This window comes from Mesoplodon bidens, assembly GCF_964165515.1.
Source record: "Mesoplodon bidens genome assembly, chromosome: 3".
In the NCBI taxonomy this organism is placed as follows: Eukaryota; Metazoa; Chordata; class Mammalia; order Artiodactyla; family Ziphiidae; genus Mesoplodon; species Mesoplodon bidens.
Window position 1 is genome coordinate 3918210 of NC_138178.1, and position 24203 is coordinate 3942412.

A 24203-nucleotide genomic window follows, 5' to 3' on the forward strand; every position below is an offset into this window, starting at 1 on the left:
TTTTTAATGTTGTCCCAGAGGTCTCTGAAACATTCTTTTTTCTGTTCCATGGCAGTGCTTTACACCATTCTGTCTTCCAGCTCACTTATCCGTTCTTCTTCCTCATTGTTCAATTCTGTTGTTTAAATCTCTTGGCTCTTTCTTAAACATTTCTTGTATCTTCTTGGTCTGTGCCACCATTCTTTTTCTGAGATCTTGTATCATCTTTACTGTCACTACTATGAATTCTTTTCCAGTCTCCACTTCACTTAGTTGTTCTTCTGGTGTTTTATCTCATTCCTTTGTCTAGAACATATTCGTCTGCCATCTCATTTTGTGTGTATCTCTCTGTGTTTGCAGTCCCACAGGCTGCAGGATTGTAGTTCCTCTTGGTGTGTGCCACCTTGTGGGTGCAGCTGGTCTAAGAGGCTTGTGCAGGCTTCCTGGTGGGAGGGACTGGTGGCTGCCCACTGGTGGGTGGACCTGGGTGTTGTCCCTCTGGTGGGTAGGGCATGTCAAGTGTTGTGTTTAGAGGTGGCTGTGGACTCAGGAAGACTTTAAACAGTCTGTCTGCAGATGGGTGGGGCTGTATTCCCACCCTGTTTGTTTTTTTGGCCTGAGGAATCCCAGTACTATATCCTAAGGGCTGTTGGGTGGGGTCAGGTCTTGGCTTCAAAATGGTGGCCTCCAGGACAGCTCATGCCAATGAGTGCTCCCCAGTACCTCTGCCACCAGTGTCCTTGTCCCCACAGTGAGCCACAGGTGCCCCCTCCCTCCCCAGAAGACCCTCCAAGACCAGCAGGTAGGTCCGGCCCAGGCTCCTATGAAGTCACCTCTTTTTCCCTTGGGTCCCTGTGTGCATGAGACCTTGTGTGCGCCCTCCAAGAGTGGCGTTTCTGTTTCCCTCAGTCCTGTGGAGTTCCTGTGATCAAGCCCCACTGGCCTTCAAAGCCAAATGCTCTGGCCTCTCCTCTTGATGCCAGACCCCCAGACTGGGGAGCCTGACCTGGGGTTCAGAACTCTCACTCCTGTGGGAGAACCTCTGTGATACAATTATTTTCCATTTCCTGTGTCACCCACCCAGCGGGTATGGGATTTGATTGTGTCAGGAACCTGCCCCTCCTGCTGTGTCGCTGTGGCTTCTTCTTTATCTTTGGAAGTAGTATCTCTTTATTGGTAGGTTCTGGCCCTTTTTTGTTGATGGTTGTTCAGCAGTTAGTTGTGATTTTGGTGTTTTCACGAGAGAAGATGAGCTCCGGTCCTGCTGCTTCTCCATCTTGTTAGGAAACCAAGAAACTGTTGATTTTTAAACTCAGCATTCAGGTAGGCCATTATGATTTCAGTCTCTGCCTATGTGAGAAAAAGCCCGCTTCCACAGCAAAGAAATGTGGCATCTAGACACTGTTTATATTCTTTTCAAACTTAGGACCAACTCTGTTAACAGTACATTTGTACAGTCAGTCAGTGAATTTGTGCCCTTTGGTTTCTTGAATGCCAGCTGAGTTGAATCATTAGTAGACTCAGATTAGTTTACTAACAGATTGTTCATCCTATGAGGTGTTATATTTCGCATTATTATGTGGAGATACGTGGTACAGAAATAGTTTTAAAGGAAACATGTCAGCCCATACCTGAACAATAACTGGCTTAAATTATTTTGTCATGTTACTTTAAATTAAATACTGTACAGATGGACACTCTTGTGCTGGTAGGCGTGGTCAGAGGGAGATAGCGCAAAGGGAACCAGAACTTGAAGCACTGGTGGGAACTGGGTTAGGAAGGCAGGCGTATAAGCGTTCGTTTCAGTATTTTGCAGAGGACTGGAGCCCTGCAGGACAGAGTCACTTGAGTGATGATTCAGGGCATTCAGTAGTGGGTCTGGATGCTGGCACCGGGGGCAAGGTGTTGATCAAGGTAAGTGCCCCAGTTGTCTCAACAAAGGACTGACTTTTGAACGTGAGGCAGTGACATTTCGTAAGTTTCTTTTGTGTATTTTCTGCTCAGGGGCAAGAACTATTTAACTAAGAAGTGGTTTGATTTGATCCTGACTAGAGCAAGGACGAGGCTTAACTCTGATTAAAGGTGCAGATCTGGAGATACCAAGTGTTGCACAGAGGAGTGAGGGTAAAAGGCATGGGAAGAAGAAGAAAGGAGTTAACACTGGTCGTCAGACCCACTGCAGTGACGTCCTGCAAATGCCTGCAGAAATTACTTCACTGTGAAGGGTCAGCATAAACTTGCTCTGCTGTGGCATAATAAGAAATACATAAATAATTTGGTCTGTGTCCCAGGTTGCTGGCACACAGCTCCCAAAGCCCTTGGAATCTCAGGAGTGGTAAGAGTGCTTCTGTACCCCCGCCCGACAGCTTCAGGACAGGGCTGTTGGCCAGAGCAGCCAAGCATGTGATCAGAGGGTGGCCCTTGTGCCTCATCCCAGACCTCCAGGGAAGAGAGAAGGCCTGGAGACTGAGCTAGCCACCAGTGCCCGTGACTTACTCAGTCATGCCCATGTGATGAAACCTCCCTAAAAGCCACTGAACGAGGGGCTTGGACAGCTTCCAGGTTGGTGAACACATCTAGGTGCTGGGAGGGTGGTGTATCCATGGCCCCCCTCACGCCTTGCCCGATGCATCCCTTCTGTTTGGTTGTTTCCCCAGTTGTATCCTTCATAGTAAACTGGGGACCGTAAGTGAAGTCATCAGTTTTTGTTTTTGTTTTTGTTTTACAGAAAAGAAAGTCAAACTTATTTGATGAAAAACTAGAATTAATAAAAATTAGCAAATACACACACACACAAAATATAGACACACAGCAGCACTGTGTATTGACTCACATAGGGGAAAAGCAGTGGTCCAAGACCTCTCAACATGGCTTGTCAGTTAAAGAAAAAAATACCCAAACACACACACACGCATGCGCACACAAAGAAACAAAACAGAAAACAAGAACCCGATGTTCTTCAGCAGTACACTCAATCTACAACCAACACAAATTCAGAATTATTTTACAGTGCTTCCTTTCTTAATACAAAAGATGCCCATCTTGGGTGTGTATATATATATATTTTTTTTTTTTCAGTGGTTTACTGTTGACTTTTTTAAAAATATATTAGTGTTACTACATGCAACTGTTTCCTGTATTTAATAGCCTTCCCTTTTATTTGCCTTCATGTGCCAAAAGCTTCCGGTTGGTAGGCAGACAGGTAAATTGTTTTCCTGAGTTCTGTGAGTCATCCTGGTGAATTGTCAAAGCTGGGGAGGGAGTCTAGGAGCCTCCAAATTCATAGCCAGTCAGTCACAAGGCCAGGTCGCAGCCTGGGAGGTGCAGCTGGCACCTGGAGCGGGCCCAGTCTTGTTGGGCTGAACCTGTGGATTCTGACGATGACCCCAGGCAGTCTGTCAGAAGTTAAGTGATCTGTAGGACACCCACCTGGTGTCCAGAGAGGTGGAGAGTTGGTGGGTGAGAGAGAAGCCCACACATGTGGTGTCAGAGTGTTGAGTAAAATCAGCCCATCTACATCACGTAGGGTACACATGTCTGTGTAGGTGCTTCTTTGCCACGGTCAGTTCATGAACTCTGAACTTATCTACATGCTGTGTCTGCGGGCCCCGTTCTTCTTTCTGTGCCCCTTTAATCCCTGGAACCGCACATTGATTTTCCCGTTGTCTCGCTCTCTCTCGTGTGACCTGTGCAGCTGGCCACGCTTGGCTTTTCTCTGACAGTGTGCTTGTGTACCTTCTATCCCCTTGGACAGCCTCTCTGACTGCGATGTTTGTCTTAATGGATCCCCGTCCACCAGGCCATCCTGGGCCCTGGCCCTTCCTGCTCCGATCAGGTCCACTGCCACTCACAGTTGGGGACAGAGGTGGCAAAGGTCATCCTGTGGATGGTGTCAGTACTGGGCAGTTACTCTCTAACGAGATGAGAGGGAAGCAGTGTGGCACGTTTGTCATGGCTTATCACCAGCATGATTCTTAACATATGTTTTTATTTTTTTATTATTTTTATTTTTTTATTATTATTTTTTTTTGCGGTACGCGGGCCTCTCACTGCTGTGGCCTCTCCCCTTGCGGAGCACAGGCTCTGGACGCGCAGGCCCAGCGGCCGTGGCCCACGGGCCCAGCCGCTCCGCGGCACGTGGGATCCTCCCGGACCAGGGCACGAACCCGCGTCCCCTGCATCAGCAGGCGGACTCCCAACCACTGCGCCACCAGGGAAGCCCTGTTTTTATTTTTCATACAAGTACCGAGCATAGTGCCTGGCAAACTGAAGGGATTACAAAATGTTTGTTGAATTGGAAGGCTCATAACAGTGGTCATAAATCTGTTACCAGAAGGATGAGAATGCATCAGTGAATAAAGACTCAGATGGTCTTCACTTTTTAGTCTGTGCAGATCTCTAAAGGAATGCAGTGGTGCTTAAATAAAAATTTTATGTAACTTTACCCTTTTTAGTGCTCCCAGTGGCCTACTGTACTGTGGGTAAAAATCCAGAAACACTTCACAGGAATACTTTTAAGTATTTTGGTGCTGAGTAAAAAAGGTTTTAAAAAGGCAGAACATCTTATATTTGACATGTTACTTGCATATATTCTTAGAAGTAGAGATTGTGTAGATTGTCTAATTTCTACTGAGTAATGTTAGATTTCCTGTTTTTCAGAGGCATAGGCGTAAGAATGACAGACCCAGTGTATCTGAGCCCCTCATTTGACAACGTACTGCCTAGCTACTTATTTTTACAAGTAAGTATTTGTAAAAGCAAAATACTTAGTGACATTGAAATATACTTCAGTGAATTATTTTGAAATCTAAGGGTTTGTTTTTTCGCTTCTATTAACATTTTTTTTTTTTGCAGTGTATTTATATGTTTTCTGATCTACCTTTGGTTAAGTAGTAAGGAGAAGCTTAGTAAGCACTTTGTCCTTTTCTCAAGTGATGAACTACCTTTTCTCCCTTCCTTTGCCCAGCGGTGCTTATTGTAGGTTAATAAGCACAGTAGGTAGGGTGAGAAGGCCTGCGCAGGGGCGCTGCCGCGACTCCCGCTCACCCTGAGGAAAGGCAAGACTCCGCCATGTGGGACGGTGGCGTCTGTGTCACTTCTTTCGGGCACCAGTTCTGAGCTTTAGTTTGAGAGCTTCTTCCTGAATGTGCTTTCCTACCCTCAAGTTTAATAAATATGGTTGTACCTTTCTTATTATAAAATAAATGTCTGTAACTGCTGTTAAAAAAAAAAAGCTACTTAGTGTAGCTTATTGTAATGATTGCTTTCCATTTCCACTATTAATCCCTAAATAAAGCATGCATTTGCTATACATGTAAGTGTTCCATGTGTAGCTCTGCATGAGAGTCAAATGGTTTACTACTAGCAGATTTTGGTCAGATGGTTATCAATTGCTGTGATATAACAAGTAATTTGTTTTCCCTTGTCCAGTTTATGATGTACTTTCATGTACATTAGCTCATGTGATTTGTTACCATCTGCTTGTTAGGTGGCATTTTTATTATTTTATTATTATTACCAATGTAACATGAAGATACTGAAGACCGGATCTGGTCAGGTTCTTGAATAAGGTCACACAATTGGTAGGTAGTAGCATCTGTACCCTAACTTAAGCGTAGATGACATTTGCTTTCTATTCTGCTTAGTATGTAACCAAAAGTCATTTTATAAATCCAGAGATTAATTCTGGGGTGAACAAATAGAAAAACAGATTTACGTTTGTCATCTGATTCTACATTAGTGATAATGTAAACCGTTAGGATGCGTAACCTAATATAAAGTCATACACGGTTACGTAGAATCTTCTTCAGTAGTCTCTGCCAGCCTTTTTTATTTCTCTCTATTTTTTATTTTATTTTAATTAAAAAAAATTTTTTTTAGAGAAACAGTTCCCAAGACTGCTCTTCTTTTTTTTTTTAAATTTATTTATTTTATTTATTATTTATCTTTGGCTGTGTCGGGTCTTCCTTGCTGTGCGCGGGCTTTGTCTAGTTGCGGCGAGCAGGGGGGCTACTGTTCGTTGTGGTGCCCGGGTTTCTCACTGCGGTGGCTTCTCTTGTTGAGGAGCACGGGCCCTAGAGCACAGGCTCTGTAGTTGTGGCACGGGCTTAGTTGCTCCGTGGCATGTGGGATTTTCCCGGACCAGGGCTTGAACCTGTGTCCCCTGCATTGGCAGGCAGATTCTTAACCACTGCACCACTAGGGCAGTCCTGCCAGCCTTTTAAAAAGTGTGGTGTTGTGCTGGGCTCTTTGAATATATTATCACAAGCCTGCACTGGCTGTAACTGAAGAACACTGATACCATTTCTTGAATGATGTTCAGCACCCTCTTAACTTGTGAAGATGAGGTAGTTCATGGGGTGATTGGCTGTATACCTTGTAAGCCCCAGAGTTAGGCAACTAGTACTTTGTCCATTCTGTGATTATTGAAGGTACTTTACAGATAGGTAGAATTATATACTTGGGAAAATCCCTGGTGAAATTTGTAGGGTTTTTTTTTTTTTGATGCCTCTTGCCTTGCCTTTCTCTGGAAACCATTATCCCCAAATCTGTACTGTTACTTGTTTGCAACAGCTAATGTGGAAGCTTCACATTGTGGGTTCCTTGTTGAGGAGAGGAGGTGGTGAAGGGCTGGTGATAATTGATTATTTCTCATGTTAGCAGTTGAAGTTACACAAGGATGTACTTTATAAAGTTAATTGGAGTGTTGCACACAACCATTAAAATTACGAATGTGCAATATTATTTGGTTTTTCAAAACCACAAAGGAAACTTTTGATTTGCCTGACCACAATCCACAGAATTACAGAAACGCCTTTGATGTCTTTCACGATGGAAATGATTGACAGTGAAAGGTTTAACACTTAAATATTTACAACAGCTGTTTTCAGTTATATTCTAGTTGCATTCTAGGTTATCTGGAATCAAAAATGGTGCTCAAAAGTTGATCTTTTCATTGCCTGGTTTCTTGGAAATAATTGATTTAAAAGCCAGATGAGGTTGGATAATCTGAGAGCTTTAAATACATGCTGCTGCTTGGACTCTACCACCTGAATGGGCTTTAGTTGGTCTGGCTGGGGTGGGGCCTGGGTCAGGATGGTGAAAAGCTCTCCCAGGTGGTTCTAGTTTGCAGCTAAGGTTGACAATGGCTGTAGCTTAGCAAGGCTGCACAGCTAGCTGCATGTTAGAAGCACCTGGGGAGATCTTAAAAACACTGATGCCTGGCCCTATTGCCAGAAATTCTGATTTAACTATTCTAGATGACTGCACATTAAAAACAACAAAAGACAGAACTCACCAGGTGATTCTGTCGTGCAGCCAGGATTGAGAAATACTGTAGAGAAAGGTAGTAGATGAAATTGTTTTAGGGAAGCTTTGTCATCATTTAAATATTTAATGAAGCCTCTTCACTGGGACTATTTCACGCTTTCAACTGATTGCATACCAGAAGGTTCTTAACGTATTATGTTGGATTGGAAATTTCTGTCATCTTTGGCCATTACATTAACGTTATCTTTGTTAGGGGTGAAGCATCACTATCATCTCTCGATGGAAAATCACTGAATCTTCAGTGGCCACATACGTGTTTTAGTGTCTTTATATTAGAGTTCAGTTTTTAATGTGTCATGCATGTGTGTGGCTGTCCTGTGAGATCGTAGGACACCCTGGGAAATTGACTATCCTGACACTGGTATGTCTACAGAAAACATACTCTTGGCCGAGGATGCTGTACTGGGTTACCTCCAAAGATTTCTTTACGTCCTCTGATTCTGAAATTTAAAATGATCTCGAGTCACTGAAAACAAATTAATTTTTTTTCCTTATAGAATTTGCCATCTGCTGTAGTAAGTCATGTTCTGGATCCTCAGCCTGGAGAGAAGATTCTAGATTTGTGTGCGGCCCCTGGAGGCAAAACAACACACATTGCAGCGCTGATGCATGATGAGGTGAGGCCGTCTTCGCGCAGAGCTGCTCTTGATACACTGCATGTCTCAGTGATGGAGGTGGAAGTATGTGTGACTTACGGAACATTATACAGACATTCATAATCTAGTCGATTTCTATTCAGCCAAAGAGAAGGTCGCTCAGTGATGTCATTCATCACATATTAAGTTCAGTAGACCATTGGCATTTGTGAAGACTATCTCAAGACTTTCTTGAATCCCAGATTTGCCTAATACATTTATGGAATAGAATTTTTCCCTCAAATGATTAAATCTAAATGAAACATTTAAGAGATCTTTTCATGTTCTTAATTACAGGACTTGACACTTTTTAAACTATTCAAATAAATTCTACCACTGAAAGTTAATTTGGCAGTCCATTATTAAAGTGTCCAAATATATATTGTTGATATATGTGCAGATATAAAGATGATAATAAATATATTGGGTTGGCCAAAATGTTCGTTCGGGTTTCTCCGTAAGATGTTTTTGGCCAGCTGAATACATGCACACATACTGAACATCTGTATGTGTCTGTGTTCTTGCCTTGGGGTTCATAAAAACCATGATTTGGCTTAATTAGTAAAGCCTGCTTCATTGTCACAAAAGAAAAGTCTGTCCTTGGATAACTTTAGCTCACATATTACTGCTTTTTCCTAGGTATGCATATTTGCTGATGTGTTTCCTTGCATCGTGTGCTAGTTTTATCTGTGTTCAAAGTTGTGTGGCCTTGTAACCACTCTGTGCTTCAACTGAGATTCTTCAGCTTGAGAAGGATACGGCCAGTTGATGCTATCTTTCCGGTTTGTTTCAAATTCTGTAAAACCAAATGGTTCCTAAAATATTTGCACATGCTAGTAGCTTCACCTACAGTATCTTTCTTGATCTAGAGTCAGATTTTAATTGATGGACTGATTTAAAAAATACTGATTTATTCTTACTGTGTGCCAAATACTGGCGTACAGCAATAAACCACAGTGACCACAGTTTCCTTCATCATGGAGCTTATATTCCAGTAAAAGGACACAGATGAGAAACAAATGAGTGAGTAAAAGATAAGGCATATATAGCTGTGGGAGGGGTATGGGATTGGGAATACTGGGGAAGGGAGAGTGAGTTTGCAGTTTGAAGTGGGTGGCGAGGGAGAAGCCCACTGGGAAGGTGGCATTTAGGGAAGACTTACATGTGGGAAGAATGTACCAGCGAGAGGAGACGTAAGTGCGAACGCTCAGGCTGGACGCTGCCCGACTTGCTGGGGAAACCGGGGTCGGGGGTGGGGGGACCGTGGTAGTTTTGCGGTGTAGACTAAGTGAGGAGCCGGGTTGGGGGCGGGAAGAGATCAGAGAGGGGGGGCCGAGGCATGGGCGGAGCAGCTTCGCAGGCTCTCCCGGGACGTCACGTCTGCTCCAGCCGTGGGACGTCCTTGGAGGTTTGGGGCAAAGAGCGACGTAAGCTTGTGTGCTCCTTACCTTGGCCGTGGTGTTGCAGACAGGCTGCAGGGGGGCAGCGGCGGAAGCAGAGAGACCGCTTAGGAGACGGCAGTTCAGGGGCGTCATGGAGGTGGTGAGAAGTCGGTTGGATTCTGGGTGTGTTTCGAAGCTGGGGCTGTTAGGAGTTGTTGGTGGATTGGACGTGGGTTGTGAAAATGAGAGGCCAGCGCAGCGTGACTCCTTAGGTGTTTGGCCAGAGGACCTGGAAGGATGGAGCAGCCGGGTCGGGAGGCCTACGGGAGGGGCACCTTTTGCAGGGAGAGATCAGCCATTTAGTTCTGGTTGTACTAAGTTCTGGTTGTACTACAGTGCGGTCCCATTAGACAGCCAGGAGATGGCGTGGAGCAGAAAATGGGATAGTGGAGTCCAGGGTGCAGGAGAGAGGTCGGGATTGGAAACGGATGTCTGGAAGTCGTCAACATATGGATAAAACATCCGAGGCCATGAGGCTGATGCGGGCGGTAGAAGTAGGCGAGGCCGGAAGGCGCGCCTTGGGGCTGCGGTGCGCCGACGCTTAGGGAACCGGGAGGAACGGCCACTAATGCCGCAGGACCGCCAGAGGCCCGTGATGCCCTGGGCGCCGCGCCAGCAAGGGGTCGAAAGGGGACGGAGCGAGCAGCTGGGTGAAACGTCCTGGTGGGGCCAGTGAGGTGAGGCCCGAGAACCCCCTCCCCGTGGACTCAGCGCCTCGTGGGTGATGGCAGTGAGTGGAAACGCCTGCTTGGATAGAAAATGAGAGGAAGCGAAGAAAGTGAATCAGGACCTCTCCTTTGCGGGGGCAGGGCACGTTTGTGCCGAGGGCAGAGCAATGGGGCAGCGCTCGGAGGGTGGACTCAGGGAGTCCTTTTTGTAAGATGAGGGAAATAGCAGTGCATGCGGATGGAGAAGAGCGATTAGAAGGGGAAACTGGTTACCCCCGAGGGAACGGGAAAATGGCTGGAACAGGATCTTGGGGTAGGTGAAATGGGACAGGATTCGACGCACAGTGGCTTTAGATGGTGGCCTGAGACGGTTTATCTGTGGAAGTAGGAGGTAAGGCCGAGGATATGGGCAGAGGTGTTGGTGGACTGGTACACGTGGTGGGAGACTGGGAGTTGGCTTCTGGTTGTTCCAGTTTTCTCTGAAAAGGAAGCAGGGTCTTCAGATGGGAATGGGGATGCGGAAGGGGAAGGGCAAGGCTGGGGGTCAGGGGTTTGAGAAGACAGGAAGTGTCAATCTAGGATAAGGAGTGAGAATGGCCTACGGATGCGTCGTGAGAATTCAATTTTGCGCCAGGGCCCCATGAGTACAGCGGTCCTGGATTTAGAGTAAGATGAGGTGGGCTAGTGATGTGCTCTTTGGTTGTGTGTGTGGGATAGACAGGAAGTTGGTGAAGACCTGGGTTTAATCACAGCTGAGCTTTTGTCCCTTGGATGTGCGAGAAACAGATGCACGTGAGTTGAGGATGTATGTAAGGGAGTGTATGTAACGTGCCGTAGAATCTCAGCTGGGTGAACAGCAGAGCAAGGACACGAGAATAGTGAGGGCCGTGTATCCGTTGTCACTTTTCTAATTTAGCTCAGATTTATACAGCAGTAAAAATGCTTACGTGCCTAGGAAACTCAGCGGTTTTCTTCCTAGTACTAATTTATAGATATGAAAAAATCACCTACTGAGGTACGACTTTCTGGCATGGAAACCTCCATGAGGCTGATTTAGCAAAAGCCTTTCTGCTCCAGCTAATTTGCCTGATAAAAGATACAGTATTTCCCACTCTCGCAAGTGCCAGATGTTGGACTTTATCAGGTGATACATTTTTGATCTATATTTGATGATGCTTAGGACTGTCAAGGGATTTACAAGCAATCTTGCAAAGAAAATAGTTGGAAATTGTACTGTGTCAAGGATGAAACTGTAACTTTTCCCTTTCATTAGTGCAGATAACTTTAGTTGTCCGAAGACTTCTGATGAAAATTGTCATTTCTTACACATTCATATTTGACACTATTAGAATTTCTGAAACATTCACAACGTCACAAATGGGGATAAAAATATATAAATATAAAATTTTATATTTTCAGTAAATATGCTGAAGGCCTAAACCTGTCATCTCTGCACTATAAATGTGTGTGTATATGTGTGTAAAATCCATACACTGTCTATATGCTCTTCACATATACATAGGCACTTGCAGTAGCACTAGTATAACCTCAATGAGCAGCCTTCAATCTAAGAAAGATCTCCAATAGAAAAAGGTATTTGTCGTTTAAATATCGTGGAATTGATACCCATGGTTCATTAGAGGAGATACACTTGCCTATTAACTTACACTCTTTGCTGAAAAAGAATTTAAGGTGGTAACAGTAAAAAACCAAAAACTCTTTAGGGAAAAAACGCATTAAATACCACCAGTGTGTAAAATGAACACAAAACAGAAGGGTTCATTTTATGGAGCTGTGGTATTTAATGTAAATCATTTTTCAGTTTTCCTGAAAGCTCAAATGTAAAGATTATATGCTTTGAGGAAGTGATAATTACCCCCCTCACTTACGGTATGATATTTATTGTGTTTGCTTAAAAGTATATTTACTCAGAGGTATTTTCTGCTCTCCAGTAAGAAGTCTTTCCAAAGAGAGGCTGGATATTAGAGGTGTGTGCATCCTCTGCTGGTTTTATAACGCTGTGTGAAAACAACCACACAGCTTCGGTGGCACTGCATCACCTCCAGAGTCTGGGATTCAGTCGATGGCCCCCAGCCTGACTCTGGCACCTGGTCAGCTGTGGGTTGGCCGGAGTTTCTCATGACCTTGGGTGGGCTCACTCACTTGGGTTAGGCTCAGGTTGGCTCAGCTGAGGCCACTGGAATGTCTTGCCTCTGGTCCCTGCATCTCTTGCCCTCCTGTGGGGCTAGGGCACTAGCACAGCAGAGCGCAGTAGCTGAGGGTCAGCAGTGGCAGAGGACAAAGCAGAGCAAGGCCAGTGTTCCGCATCTCCTTGCATCACTCCTGCTGTCATCCCATCAGCCAGTGCAAACCAGGTGGCCGAGCCTGACTCGGACCAGCCGGGTGTTGCAAGGTCAACAGCAGAGGGTGGGGATACATGGAGACTTGAAGAATTGGGGCCATTTAGGGAATCTCCCAGCGGGCCAGCACCCGGGAACCTGAACAGAAATATTTGAGCCAGAATTGAATCCCAGATTTTGATAATACTTTCAATTTGTCATTGTTGTTGATTTTTTTTTTTTTTTTTTTTGTAGTTAAGCAGAATTTTGTATAAGTGAGGCTTCCAGTCTTCTACTTTTGTAAGAGCAGCCTTCAGCCAGTGCAGTTTCTCCTTCACTGTAGTTACAGTGGAACCTGATTCTGGTGGTTTTTCCCTACTTTTCCAGTTCAACTCACTCGAAATGGTTTCCCTGTCCGTCGAGGTATTAACTGGAAATATGCCGGCCGCTAAACCTGGTGTCACATTCAAGAACATAATCAGCAAATCTTCAGTATTGTAGTCTATGCAGTCAATGTGTATGTCACAACAAGGAGGAACAAAAGCAAAAAAAAATACATTGAAACGTTTACATCACCATCTCTGCAGAACATTTCATAGTATGTTTTAAAATACCATGTGACTATCACAACTCATTCACAAAACTGTAGCCTCTTGTCTTTATTGACTTTGACTTAATCGAAGTGTTCCCATGTAAAATTATTTTTGCACTACTGACCAGTGCAGAACATCTTGCTGTGATATAGTTGTCAGAATTCACATGAATTTTGTTACATGTATGTATCTCAGAAACTATTGGGATGAGGATTGATTTTACAAGTAACATTCATCTGTATCTCAGAGGACCAGAAGGCAAATGTCTCAGAATGTTAGTTCATGCTCTTACAGAGGTGAGCAAGGCACGTCAAATTGGCGATTTTTTAATATTTCTCTCAAATGGATATTTTAAAGTTTCTTTAGAAGATTGCAAACGCTGCTTTTGCTTTTGAGTTTTTGGGTTAGAAGTAGATGGGCATTATAAGAAAATTATCTGGCAAGATTGTGTTCTCTAAAAGGTAAGACTTAAGTATTGGATGTAAATTTGGTATTCCTTGGGATGATGACTTCAGCTGTACAACTGGGGATAGGAGGCGAGTGGGGAAGACTGTAATTGTCCGTTTTTCTCATTATTAATAACTTTCGTGACTGCTTTGGAGTTTCACTGTTTTAGGTGTTTGTTTTGTTTTTGTAGGGAGAAGTGATCGCAGTGGATAAACTACCCAACAAGGTAGAAACAATCAAGCGGAATGCAGTACTGCTAGGGCTGAAGTCCATCAGGGCGTTTTGCTTCGATGGAACAAGGGCCCTTAAACTGGACATGGTTAAGGACACAGGTGATGAGTTAAATTCTGTCTTTTAAAGGCTTTCATAATTGGCATTTACAAACAGATTGTCAGCTTTTGCTACCTATGTTCTAGCCCCTAAATATCCATAGGGCCTTGGCATGGATCTAAGGTATTTTGCCATAATAGATGTCTTTTTGCTTGTCATCCCATCTTTGAGTATCAAGTTTTTAATACCGAATCAAAGCTCCAAGACTTGGTCAAACTCTTTGTTCTTAACCTATTTGTTGTATGTTTTTATTGAAGTATAGTTGATTTACAGTGCTTTTTAAATTTCCGCTGTATAACAAAGTGATTCAATTATACATATATATACATTTGTTTAATATTCTTTTCCATTATGGTTTACCACAGGATACGGAATATAGTTCTCTGTGCTATACAGTAGGATCTTGTTGTTTATCCATCCTATATATAAAAGCTTACATCTACTAACCCCAATCTCCCACGCCATCCCTCCTCCAGCCCCTCCCCTTTGCAACCACAAGTCTGTTCTCTGTGTCCATGAGTCTGTTTTGTAGATAGGTTCGGTTGTGTCATATTTTAGATTCCACATTTAAGTGATATTATATGGTATTTGCTTTCTGACTTATTTCACTTAGTATGATAATCTCTAGTTGCATCCATGTTGCTGCAGATGGCATTGTTTCATTCTTTTTCTATGGCTGAATAGTATTCCATTGTATATATGTACCACATCTTCTTTATCCATTCCTCTGTCAGTGGACATTTAGGTGGTTTCCATGTGTTGGCTATTGTGAATAGTGCTGCTAGGAACATAGGGGTGTGTGTATCTCTTTGGATTAGAGTTTTCTCTGAATATATGCCCAGGGGTGGGATTGCTGGATCATATGGTGGCTCTATTTTTAGGTTTCTGAGGAATCTCCATACTGTTCTCCACAGTGGCTGTACCAATTTACATTTCCGCCAGCTATGTAGGAGGGTTCCCTTTTCTCCATATCCTCTCCAGCATTTGTTATTTGTAGAGGTTTTAATGATGGCCATTCTGACCGGTGTGAGGTGGTGCCTCATTGTAGTTTTGATTTGCATTTCTGTAATAGTTTAGCAGTGTTGAACATCTTTTCATGTGCCTACTGTCCATTTGTATTTCCTCTTTGGAGGAATGTGTATTTAGGTCTTCTGCCCATTTTTCAATTGGGTTGTTTGTTTTCTTTTTGTTGTTGAGTTGTTTGAGCTGTTTGTATATTTTGGAAATTAAACCCTTGTTGGTTGCATCATTTGCAAATATTTTCTCCCATTCCGTAGGTTATCTTTTCGTTTTGTTGATTGTTTCCTTTGCTGTGCAAAAGCTTGTAAGTTTGATTAGGTCCCGTTTGTTTATTTTTATTTCTGTCACCTTGGGAGACCGACCAAAGAAAACATTGGTACGATTTATGTCAGAGAATGTTTTGCCTATGATCTTTTCTAGGCGTTTTATGGTATCATGTCTTATGTTTAAGTCTTTAAGCCATTTTGAGTTTATTTTTTGCGTATGATGTGAGGGAGTGTTCTAACTTCATTGATTTACATGTGGCTGTCTAACTTTCCCAGCACCACTTGCTGAAGAGACTTTTTCCCATTGTATATTCTTGCCTCATGTGTCAAAGCTGTGTGATTGACCGTAGTTGTGTGGGTTTATTTCTGGGCTCTCTGTTCTGTTCCATTGATCCATATGTCTTTTGTGCCAATACCATGCTGTTTTGATTACTGTAGCTTTGTAGTATTGTCTGAAGTCTGGGAGGGTTATGTCTTCTGCTTTGTTCTTTTTCTTTGGGATTTCTTTGGCAATTCTGGGTCTTTGATGGTTCCATGTGAATTTTAGGATTATTTGTTCTAGTTCTGTGAAAAATGTCATGAGTAGTTTGATAGGGATCGCATTAAATCTGTAGATTGCTTTGGGTAGTATGGCCATTTTTTTTTCTTGCGGTACGTGGGCCTCTCACTCTTGTGGCCTCTCCCGTCGTGGAGCACAGGCTCCGGACGCGCAGGCTCAGCGGCCATGGCTCACGGGCCCAGCCGCTCCGCGGCATGTGGGATCTTCCGGGACCGGGGCAGGAACCCGCGCCCCCTGCATCGGCAGGCGGACTCTCAACCACTGCGCCACCAGGGAAGCCCTTTTCTATTGTTTTTAATCTCTATTTTATTTATTTCCCCTCTGATCTTTATTATTTCCTTCCTAATGCTGACTTGAGGTTTTGTTTGTTCTTCTTTTTCCACTTCTTTTAAGTGTTAACCTATTTGTTTTAGTTTCATATTACAGCTCAGAAAGCTGAGATTTGAGACAAGCCTTTCAGTTTTATGATTTTTCATTTTTCATTTTTCTTGAGGAATTGGGGACATAGAGCCAGAAGGGAAAAACTGCCGCATATCTTGTTTTGGAATAAAATAATACAGTAGTTAAATTGCTCTATTTCTCTCTCTTTGTCTCTATTTCGATTTGGTTTCATAAAGTATTCGAGAAACTTGCATATTTTAATGAAGTAATTGGCATTAGTTTCTCTAGAATGTTCATTGATTAAAAATGCTATTTGATTCATGATGACTTTTTAAAAAATTAATTTACTGATTTTTAAATTTTCTTTTATATTGGAGTATATTTGATTTACAATGTTGTGTTAGTTTCAGGTCTACAGCAAAGTGATTTAGTTATACATACACATGTATTTATTGTTTTCCAGGATTCATGATGACTTTTAAAATGCCTGCTACATCAGTAGTAATGTGAAAATCCACATACCTTTAAGAAATTATTTTGTAACTTCTGCCTAATATGTAGTAAGTCACACATGATTAAGAAGCCAAAACAAATGAAGCACATGGAATACTTGCCAGAAAAACAGGGACTATCCTGAAGAAGAGTGGGAGCAGGTCGGATTGAATTGCCTAATTACGTGACAACAGTGTGTCATGGTCAGTGGCTTGTTAGCCAGGGATTTGCAGGAGTTTATATCAGTGTGTAGGCTAGGGGGCTGTACCAGAGAGACCCAAAATAGAGTGACTTAGAAAAGATAGAAGTGTTTTTTGGTTTTCTTGTTTATTTTTGTCTCACTGAAAAGTTAAAGAGGTGGACATCCAATGCTGGGAGCTTCATCTCTGGGTCCAAGACAACTGTTCCAGTTTTTTTCCCAGGGGGTAGGGAAAGGGACTGGGAGATGCACAAGACCTGGAGGTGGGGTGCATATCCTGCTGGCCACAACTTAGTCGTTTGATCAACTTAGCTGCAAGGGGGGCTGGAAAACATAGTCTTCGGCTGTGTTGCCATGTGCCCAGTTCACACCATTTCTATAGAAAAAGAGGATAATTGTTATTGAAGAACCAATAGCAGTCTGCCAAAAGCTTCGTACTGTTAAAAGTGGAGATGGTGACTGTTTCCATTTTTTTGTTTTATTCATCAGTAAAATTTTTCTTCCTCCTTTAAAATAAGTAAAAGAGCTTGAAAGCCTCTGAGTGGGTAAATGAGGTGCATAGTATAAGGTGCAAGGAGTGACCCAGTAACTGTATTTTAGCATCATGCTGTGTGGTAGTTTTCCTACACAATTTGTTCTGGTTATGTTCTGCTGTAATCCCACATCATGCCACCACTTAGTGATGAAAACCACAGTAATCATTTCAGTATTATTCTTCACAATTCTGGGGGCTGACCAGACCCTCAGATAGATGGTTCTTACTTGCAGTATCTCGTGCAGTTGCGGTCATGTGGTAGTGGAGGGAGATGTCATCTTGAAGGTGCTCTCTTTCACATACACATCGGGAGGATGATAGTGGCTCTCAGCTGGGACCTCTCCACGTGTCCTGGATACTCTCAGCATGTTGGTTGGGTGGGTTTCGAGGGCGAATGTTGGAATAGCCCCAGGCAGCAGCCATGTCCCCATTTATGACCTATTCCAGAAGTCACGTAGCATCGATTCTGCTGTTGCCCAGAATAAAGGAGAAGGAATATTACATCCCATCTCTTGTGTCACTGTGATGAGTGTCAGTGTCAAATTGTAAGAATGTATGGAATGGACGGTATTGTGGCAGCCATCTTTGGGAAGTATAATTGCTTTCACAGCTGTAAACTATTTTTATTAAAAAAAAATTTATTTATTTGGCTGCTCCGGGTCTTTTGTTGAGGTACGCAGGATCTTTAGTTGCGGTGTGTGGGATCTTTGGTTGAGGCATGTGGGATCTTAGTTGCGACATGCGGGATCTAGTTCCCTGACCAGGGTTCGAACTCAGGCCCCCTGCCTTGGGAGCATGGAGTCTTAACTGCTGGACCACCAGGGAAGTCCCAGATTATTTTTATTTTTAGTCATACGTTTTTATATGCATAATGGATTGTTAGCTGAACACAGGAAGGATAAGGAATACTGACTTGAAAATGCAAGAGCGTAAAAGTAGTAATGATTCTGCAAATTTACATCAAGGTGATTTTCACCAGTTCTATAGATTGCAGTTGATATGATTAAAATTCTTATATAGCATTCTGAGGTGATTTCAATACTACAGAAAATCTAAAAAGAGAGAATAGAATGAGCTGTATGTTCAGTTGGGCTATTATTTATTAGGAATAGAGGTTATCCATGCGTGTAATGTTTTAGTTACTTATAAGGGGCAGCCTGAATCCAGTCTTGTCCCTCAGAAGGAAACAAGTTGTTTTCTAGTACCTAATGTAAGTATTCCAAACATCAGTCCTTGGCAGTTTTGGTTTATTTTTGATGCTGAGGCAAACGTTTGTCATATTTAACGTTTTTGAAAAATTACTCTTTTTCTTTTGTAATTTTAAATTATGGCAACCTATATCATTTGTTAAATGGGAGAAAAAATATTTTTTTCTTCATATTCAAAGATGAGTAATGTTCTAGTGTATGGATAATAGCACATTTTATTTATTCATTCATCAGTTGGTGGACATTTGGGTTCTTTCCCTTTTTTGTCTGTTACGAATAATGTTGCTATGAACATTGTATGTAAGTTTCTGTGTGTTTTATCTCTTGAGTGTATACCTGGAATTGGGATTGCTGGGTCATATGGTAACCCTATGTTTAACCTTTAACAGAATTGTCAGACTGTTTTACAGAGCAGTTTGCAGCATTTTTGATTCCACTAGCAATGGACTGAGGGTTCATATTTCTCCATATCCTCACCAGCACTTAATATCTGTCTTTTTGATTACTGCTATCTTGGTAAGTGTGAAGTGGGGTCTCATTGTGGTTTTCACTTTTATTTACTAGAAGCAGGTTTCCCAGAGGGCTAATAATGTTAATCATCTCTTCATGCGTTTATTGACCATTTTACATCTACTTGTCCATTCAGATCCTTTGCCCATATTTTAATTGGGTTGTGTTTTTATTATCAGGTTGTAAGTGTTCTTTATATATGCTAGCTATAAGTCCCTTATTAGATATATAGTTACCCATATTTTACACCATCTTGTCAGTTGTCCATTTACCTTCTTGATGATGCCATTTGAAGCACAAAGGTTTTCAAGGATGTCCGTTTTATCTATTTTATCTTTTATTGCTTGTACTCTTGGTGTCAGATTCTAAGAGTTTTGTCGTATGACCTCTTACATATAGATGTCGAATTCGTTTTGCATTCATTTTTGTATATAGTGTGAGAAAAGAATCTATGTTCTTTTTCATGAAGCTCTCCAGTTGCCCCAGCATGATTTGTTGACAAGGTATTTGGGCCCGTTGAGCTGTCTTGGCACACTCTCCGCCAGTCAGTTGACTGTCACTGTAAGGGTTCACTTCTGCACTGTCTGGTCCCTGGCATTGATTGATATTTCTGTCCTTAAGCTGATAACCCCGCCTGAATTACAATAGCTTTCTAGGAAATTTTCGTCTGCAAATGGAGATACGTCAGTTTCTTCTTTGCTCACCTGGATGCCTTTCGTTTCATTTTGTTGCCTAACTGCCCTTGCTGGAACCTTAGTACACTGTTGCATAGAAGTGGTAACAGAGAACATCCATGTCTGATGTTCCCGACTAGTCTTCCTCCAAGTGGCTTAGAACTGTAGGTTTGTCATAGATAGCCTTTATCAGGTTGAGAAATCACATGACTGTTTCTAGTTTGTTGGCTATTTTATATCATGAAATGGTGTTGGATTTTGCCAAGTGCTTCTTCTGTCTTATTCAGATGATCATGTGGCTTTTGACCTTTATTCAGTAAATTTTCAGATTTGGAATCCACCTTGCATTCCTGAGGTAAATCCCACTTGGTCATAGTGTATAATCTTTTTCATCTATTGGTGGATTACGTTTGCTTTTATTTTATTGGAGTATATTTGTTCCATATTTGTAAGAGATACTGGTCTGTGGTTTTCATTCTTACGATATCTTTGTCGGGTTTTGGTTTCAGAGTAAGACTGGTCTCATAGACTGAGTTGGAAATTATTCTTTTATGTTTCTGAAAGAATTTGTGAAGACTTGGTATTATGTAAAAGTTTGGTGGATTCATCAGTGAAGTCAGCTGGGCCTGGGTTTTTCTTTGTGGGATTTAAAAAAGTTACTTATTCAGTCTCTTTACTTACTATAGGTTTATTCAGATTTTCTCTTTCTTCTTGTATCACTTTTGATAGTTTGTATCTTTCTAGTAACTTGTCCATTTCATTTATCTATACAGTTTATAGTATTCCTTTATAATCACTTCTCTTTCTGTAAGATCAGTAGCAATATCCCCCGTTAATTACTGATTTTAGTATTTTGAGTCTTCTCTCTTGGTCAGTCTAATTCAAGTTTTGTCAATGTTGATTTTTTTCAAAGAACCAGTTTTCAGCTTTGTTGATTCTTGTTTTTCTTTACTCTGTTTCATTAATTTCTGCTCTAATTTTTTTATTTAAAAATTTTAATTTTATATTGGACGATAGTTGATTTACAGTGTTGTATTAGTTTCAGGTGTACAGCAGAGTGATTCAGTGACACATATACATGTATCTATTCTTTTCAAATTCTCTTCCCATTTAGGTTATTACAGAATATTGAGCAGAGTTCCCAGTGCTATACAGTGGGACCTTGTTGGTTATCTATTTTAAATATAGTCGTGTGTATATGTCAATCCCAAACTCCCAATTTATCCGTCCCCCAACCTTTCCCCTTTGGTAACAGTAAGTTTGTTTTCAAAGTCTGTGAGTCTGTTTCTGTTTTGTAAATAACTTCATTTGTATCATTTTTTTTAGATTCCGCATATAAATGATATCATATATTTGTCTTCCTCTGTCTGATGTACCTCACTTAGTATGATAATATCCAGGTCCATCCATGTTGCTGCAAATGACATTATTTCTTTCTTTTTAATGGCTGAGTAATAGTCCATTGTATATATGTACCACATCTTCTTTTTTCCTTAATTTAAAGAAAAAATTTATTGAGGGTCTGAAAAACAATTTCTAAAAGATTGACTTTTCCAGAAAACTGTAGCTACACAATGCATTGTGTCTATCATGTTTAAACCTGCATTAGACACAAATACAAAAGCCATGAAACAAGCCACCGTTCTTCAACAATCTGAGCAAAGATAAAATGCCTAAGGAACAACATGGATGACTTGCAAAGGATGGGCTCTTTACTTTAAGCACCATAAAAAAAAGGCGGGGGGGAGCACAAATGGATGAGTATTTTCAGTTATATACACTGAATTGAACCTTTGGCACTAGGAATCAGGGCATTTTGTCATATAGCATTAACACGTTATAAAAGTGTGTGGTGGCAAAGGAATAGAACCACCAGCATTCAAACGCAGCTTTGTCAACTAAGCAGTAAAATATACAGTATGTCTTTCTGTTGTCCATCATTGAATACACTGGTAGCAACTTTGAAATGAAAGAAAAGAAAAAAAAGCTGTAATTCCTTTCATTTTCTCTGTTTAAATATCAAACAGAAAACAAACATCAATTCTGTTATACACTAATATTTCCAAAGTACCTCATTTGTACAAGAGAAGGACTAAGAAACAAAAATGCGTTTACAGACATCCAAACGTGAGTATAAGCACCTCACACAGCTTTCTGATGATATACTCAGGAGGAGCCACTTGGTTAATCGCTGGCACTAAACAGAGTTGCAGAGTTCTTTGCCAGGTGTTTTAGGAAATCATGAAGATAATTCCGTAATAAAGCAAGGCTCTTCTCATCCAGAGGTGTATGGGCCAACATTGCTCCAATTTGTACAGATAATCTCAGTAGATGTGGCGCTCCATGCATGTGGGACAGGGGCGTCATCAGGGTAACGTGCGAGGATTTCAGCATACTGTGGTCTCATATGTGCAGAGCAGCTGAGCGCCCAGCATTACCTTGAAGTGTTCCTTTATCCCTGCCACAGCTTCATTCACAGCATACCCCTTGTTATCTGTGTTTCCTTGAGATTTCTTGGAATTGGCATAATCCGCTAGCATGGAATCCACATTCTTCTTGGCAGGAAGATAAAGAGCTGTTTTTGCCGGGTAATTAAGTCCCAGTCATCCACAGGCCTCGGTCTCAGTTCTTCAGGAATCTTTACTGTCATTTCAGCTCGGTTCGTGAAGGTTTCCTCGTTGCCAACAGTAGCATCTCCTTGGGCCCTTTTCTTGTAGGAGGCTGAGGTGTCTCACTGGTGCTGCCACCGTCTCCATTTCCAGGTGTTTTCTGTTTGTTCTTTTTTGCTCACACTTGAGCATCTTTCTGTTGCAGACCAGAAGTCTTCTTTCCAGGGGCAGCCCCTCTCATCTTCCCCTCTGCATACTGCTCCTGATGGGCTTTTTGAAGTTCTCGTTGCTTGGTGTAGACTGGTGTCCACGGATTGGAGCACTCGGCTTTCTGGAACCCATTCATCTCACGTTTTCTTCCAGCCACTGTAATGTGTACAGTAGTACCCGTGTTTATCCTTTATGGCCACCTTTACACACTTTGCTTCATACAGAAGAGGCCCGTGGAAGCACAGCGCGCTCTCACCCTCCTGGGATTGAGGCTTTGGGTCCTGCTTCAGGGCCATTCGCCAGTGACTGCTGCTACCTCCTCCTCCTCCTCCTCCCGCCACCCCCGACTCCTGCCCCTGCTCTCGACTCCGCCCAACCCTGTGTCCGGTGCGCCGTCAGGCACTGCCAGCTCTACATCCTGGGCCCTATCATATCTTCTTTATCCATTCGTCTGTCGATGGACATTTAGGTTGCTGCCATGTCTTGGCGATTGTGAACAGTGCTGCAGTGAACACTGGGGTGCATGTATCCTTTTGAACCATGTTTTTGTCTGGATATATGCCCAGGAGTGGGATTGCTGGATCATATGGTAGTTCTCTTTTTAGTTTTTTAAGGAACCTCCATACTGTTCTCCACAGTGGTTGTACCAATGTACTTCCCACCAACAGTGTTGGAGGGTTCCCTTTGCTCCACACCCTCTCCGGCATTTGTTTGTAGACTTAAAAAATTTTTTTTAAATTTATTTGGTTGTGCCGGGTCTTAGTTGTGGCAGGTGGGCTCCTTAGTTGTGGCATGCAAACTCTTAGTTGCGGCATGCATGTGGGATCTAGTTCCCTGACCTGGGATCCAACCTAGGCCCCCTGCATTGGGAGCATGGAGTCTTAACCAGTGGGCCACCAGGGAAGTCCCTGTTTGTAGACTTTGATGATGGCCATTCTGACTGGTGTGAGGTGATAACTCATTGTAGTTTTGATTTGCATTTCTCTGATGATTACTGATGTGGAGCATCTTTTCATGCGCTTTTTGCCCATCTGAATGTCTTTGGAGAAATGTCTATTTAGATCTTGTGCCCATTTTTTGATTGGGTTGTTTGTTTTTTTACCATAGAGCTGCATGAGCTGTTTTTATATTTTGGAGATTAATCCCTGTCGGTCACATCATTTACAAATATTTTCTCCCGTTCTGTGGGTTATCTTTTCGTTTTGTTGATGGTTTCCTTTGCTGTGCAGAAGCTTTTGAATTTAATTAGGTCCCATTTGTTTGTTTTTGTTTTTATTTCTATTACTCTAGGAGACGGATCAAAAAAAATACTGCTTCAATTTATGTCAAAGAGTATTCTTGCTATGCTTGCCTCCAAGAGTTTTATAGTATCCAGTCTTACATTTAGGTCTTTAACTCATTTTGAGTTTATTTTTGTGCATGGTGTTAGAAAATGTTCTAATTTCATTTTTTATATGTAGCTGTCCAGTTTTCCCAGCACCATTTATTGAAGACACTGTCTTTTCTCCATTGTATAGTCTTGCCTCCTTTGTCGTAGATTAATTGATCATAGGTGCATGGGTTTATTTCTGGACTTTCTGTCTTGTTCCGTTGATCTGTATTTCTGTTTTTGTGCCAGTTCCATACTGTTTTGATTACTGTAGCTTTGTAGTATAGTGTGAAGTCAGGGAGCCTGATTCTTCCAGCTTCGTTTTTCTTTCTCAAGATTGCTTTGGCTATTCAGATTTTTTTGTGTCTCCATAGAAATTAAAAATTTTTTTGTTTATAGTTCTGTGAAA

At 42.1% G+C, this 24203-nt stretch overlaps 1 protein-coding gene and 1 pseudogene across 4 annotated transcripts in view; one reads left to right on the top strand and one right to left on the bottom strand.

Moving 5' to 3' along the window:
- Positions 1–24203, top strand: part of NSUN6 (NOP2/Sun RNA methyltransferase 6) — a 66950-nt gene that overhangs the window by 23763 nt on the left and 18984 nt on the right. For all 3 annotated transcript variants that reach the window (XM_081229324.1, XM_081229325.1, XM_081229326.1), the window contains 3 exons: positions 4639–4720; positions 7806–7925; positions 13623–13764. In XM_081229324.1, coding sequence (XP_081085450.1) covers positions 4639–4720; positions 7806–7925; positions 13623–13764 — 344 coding nt within the window. The remainder of the gene's footprint in view (positions 1–4638; positions 4721–7805; positions 7926–13622; positions 13765–24203) is intronic.
- Positions 21749–22721, bottom strand: LOC308613809 (mortality factor 4-like protein 1; annotated as a pseudogene). The gene has a single exon. The product of its transcript is annotated as a mortality factor 4-like protein 1 (transcript).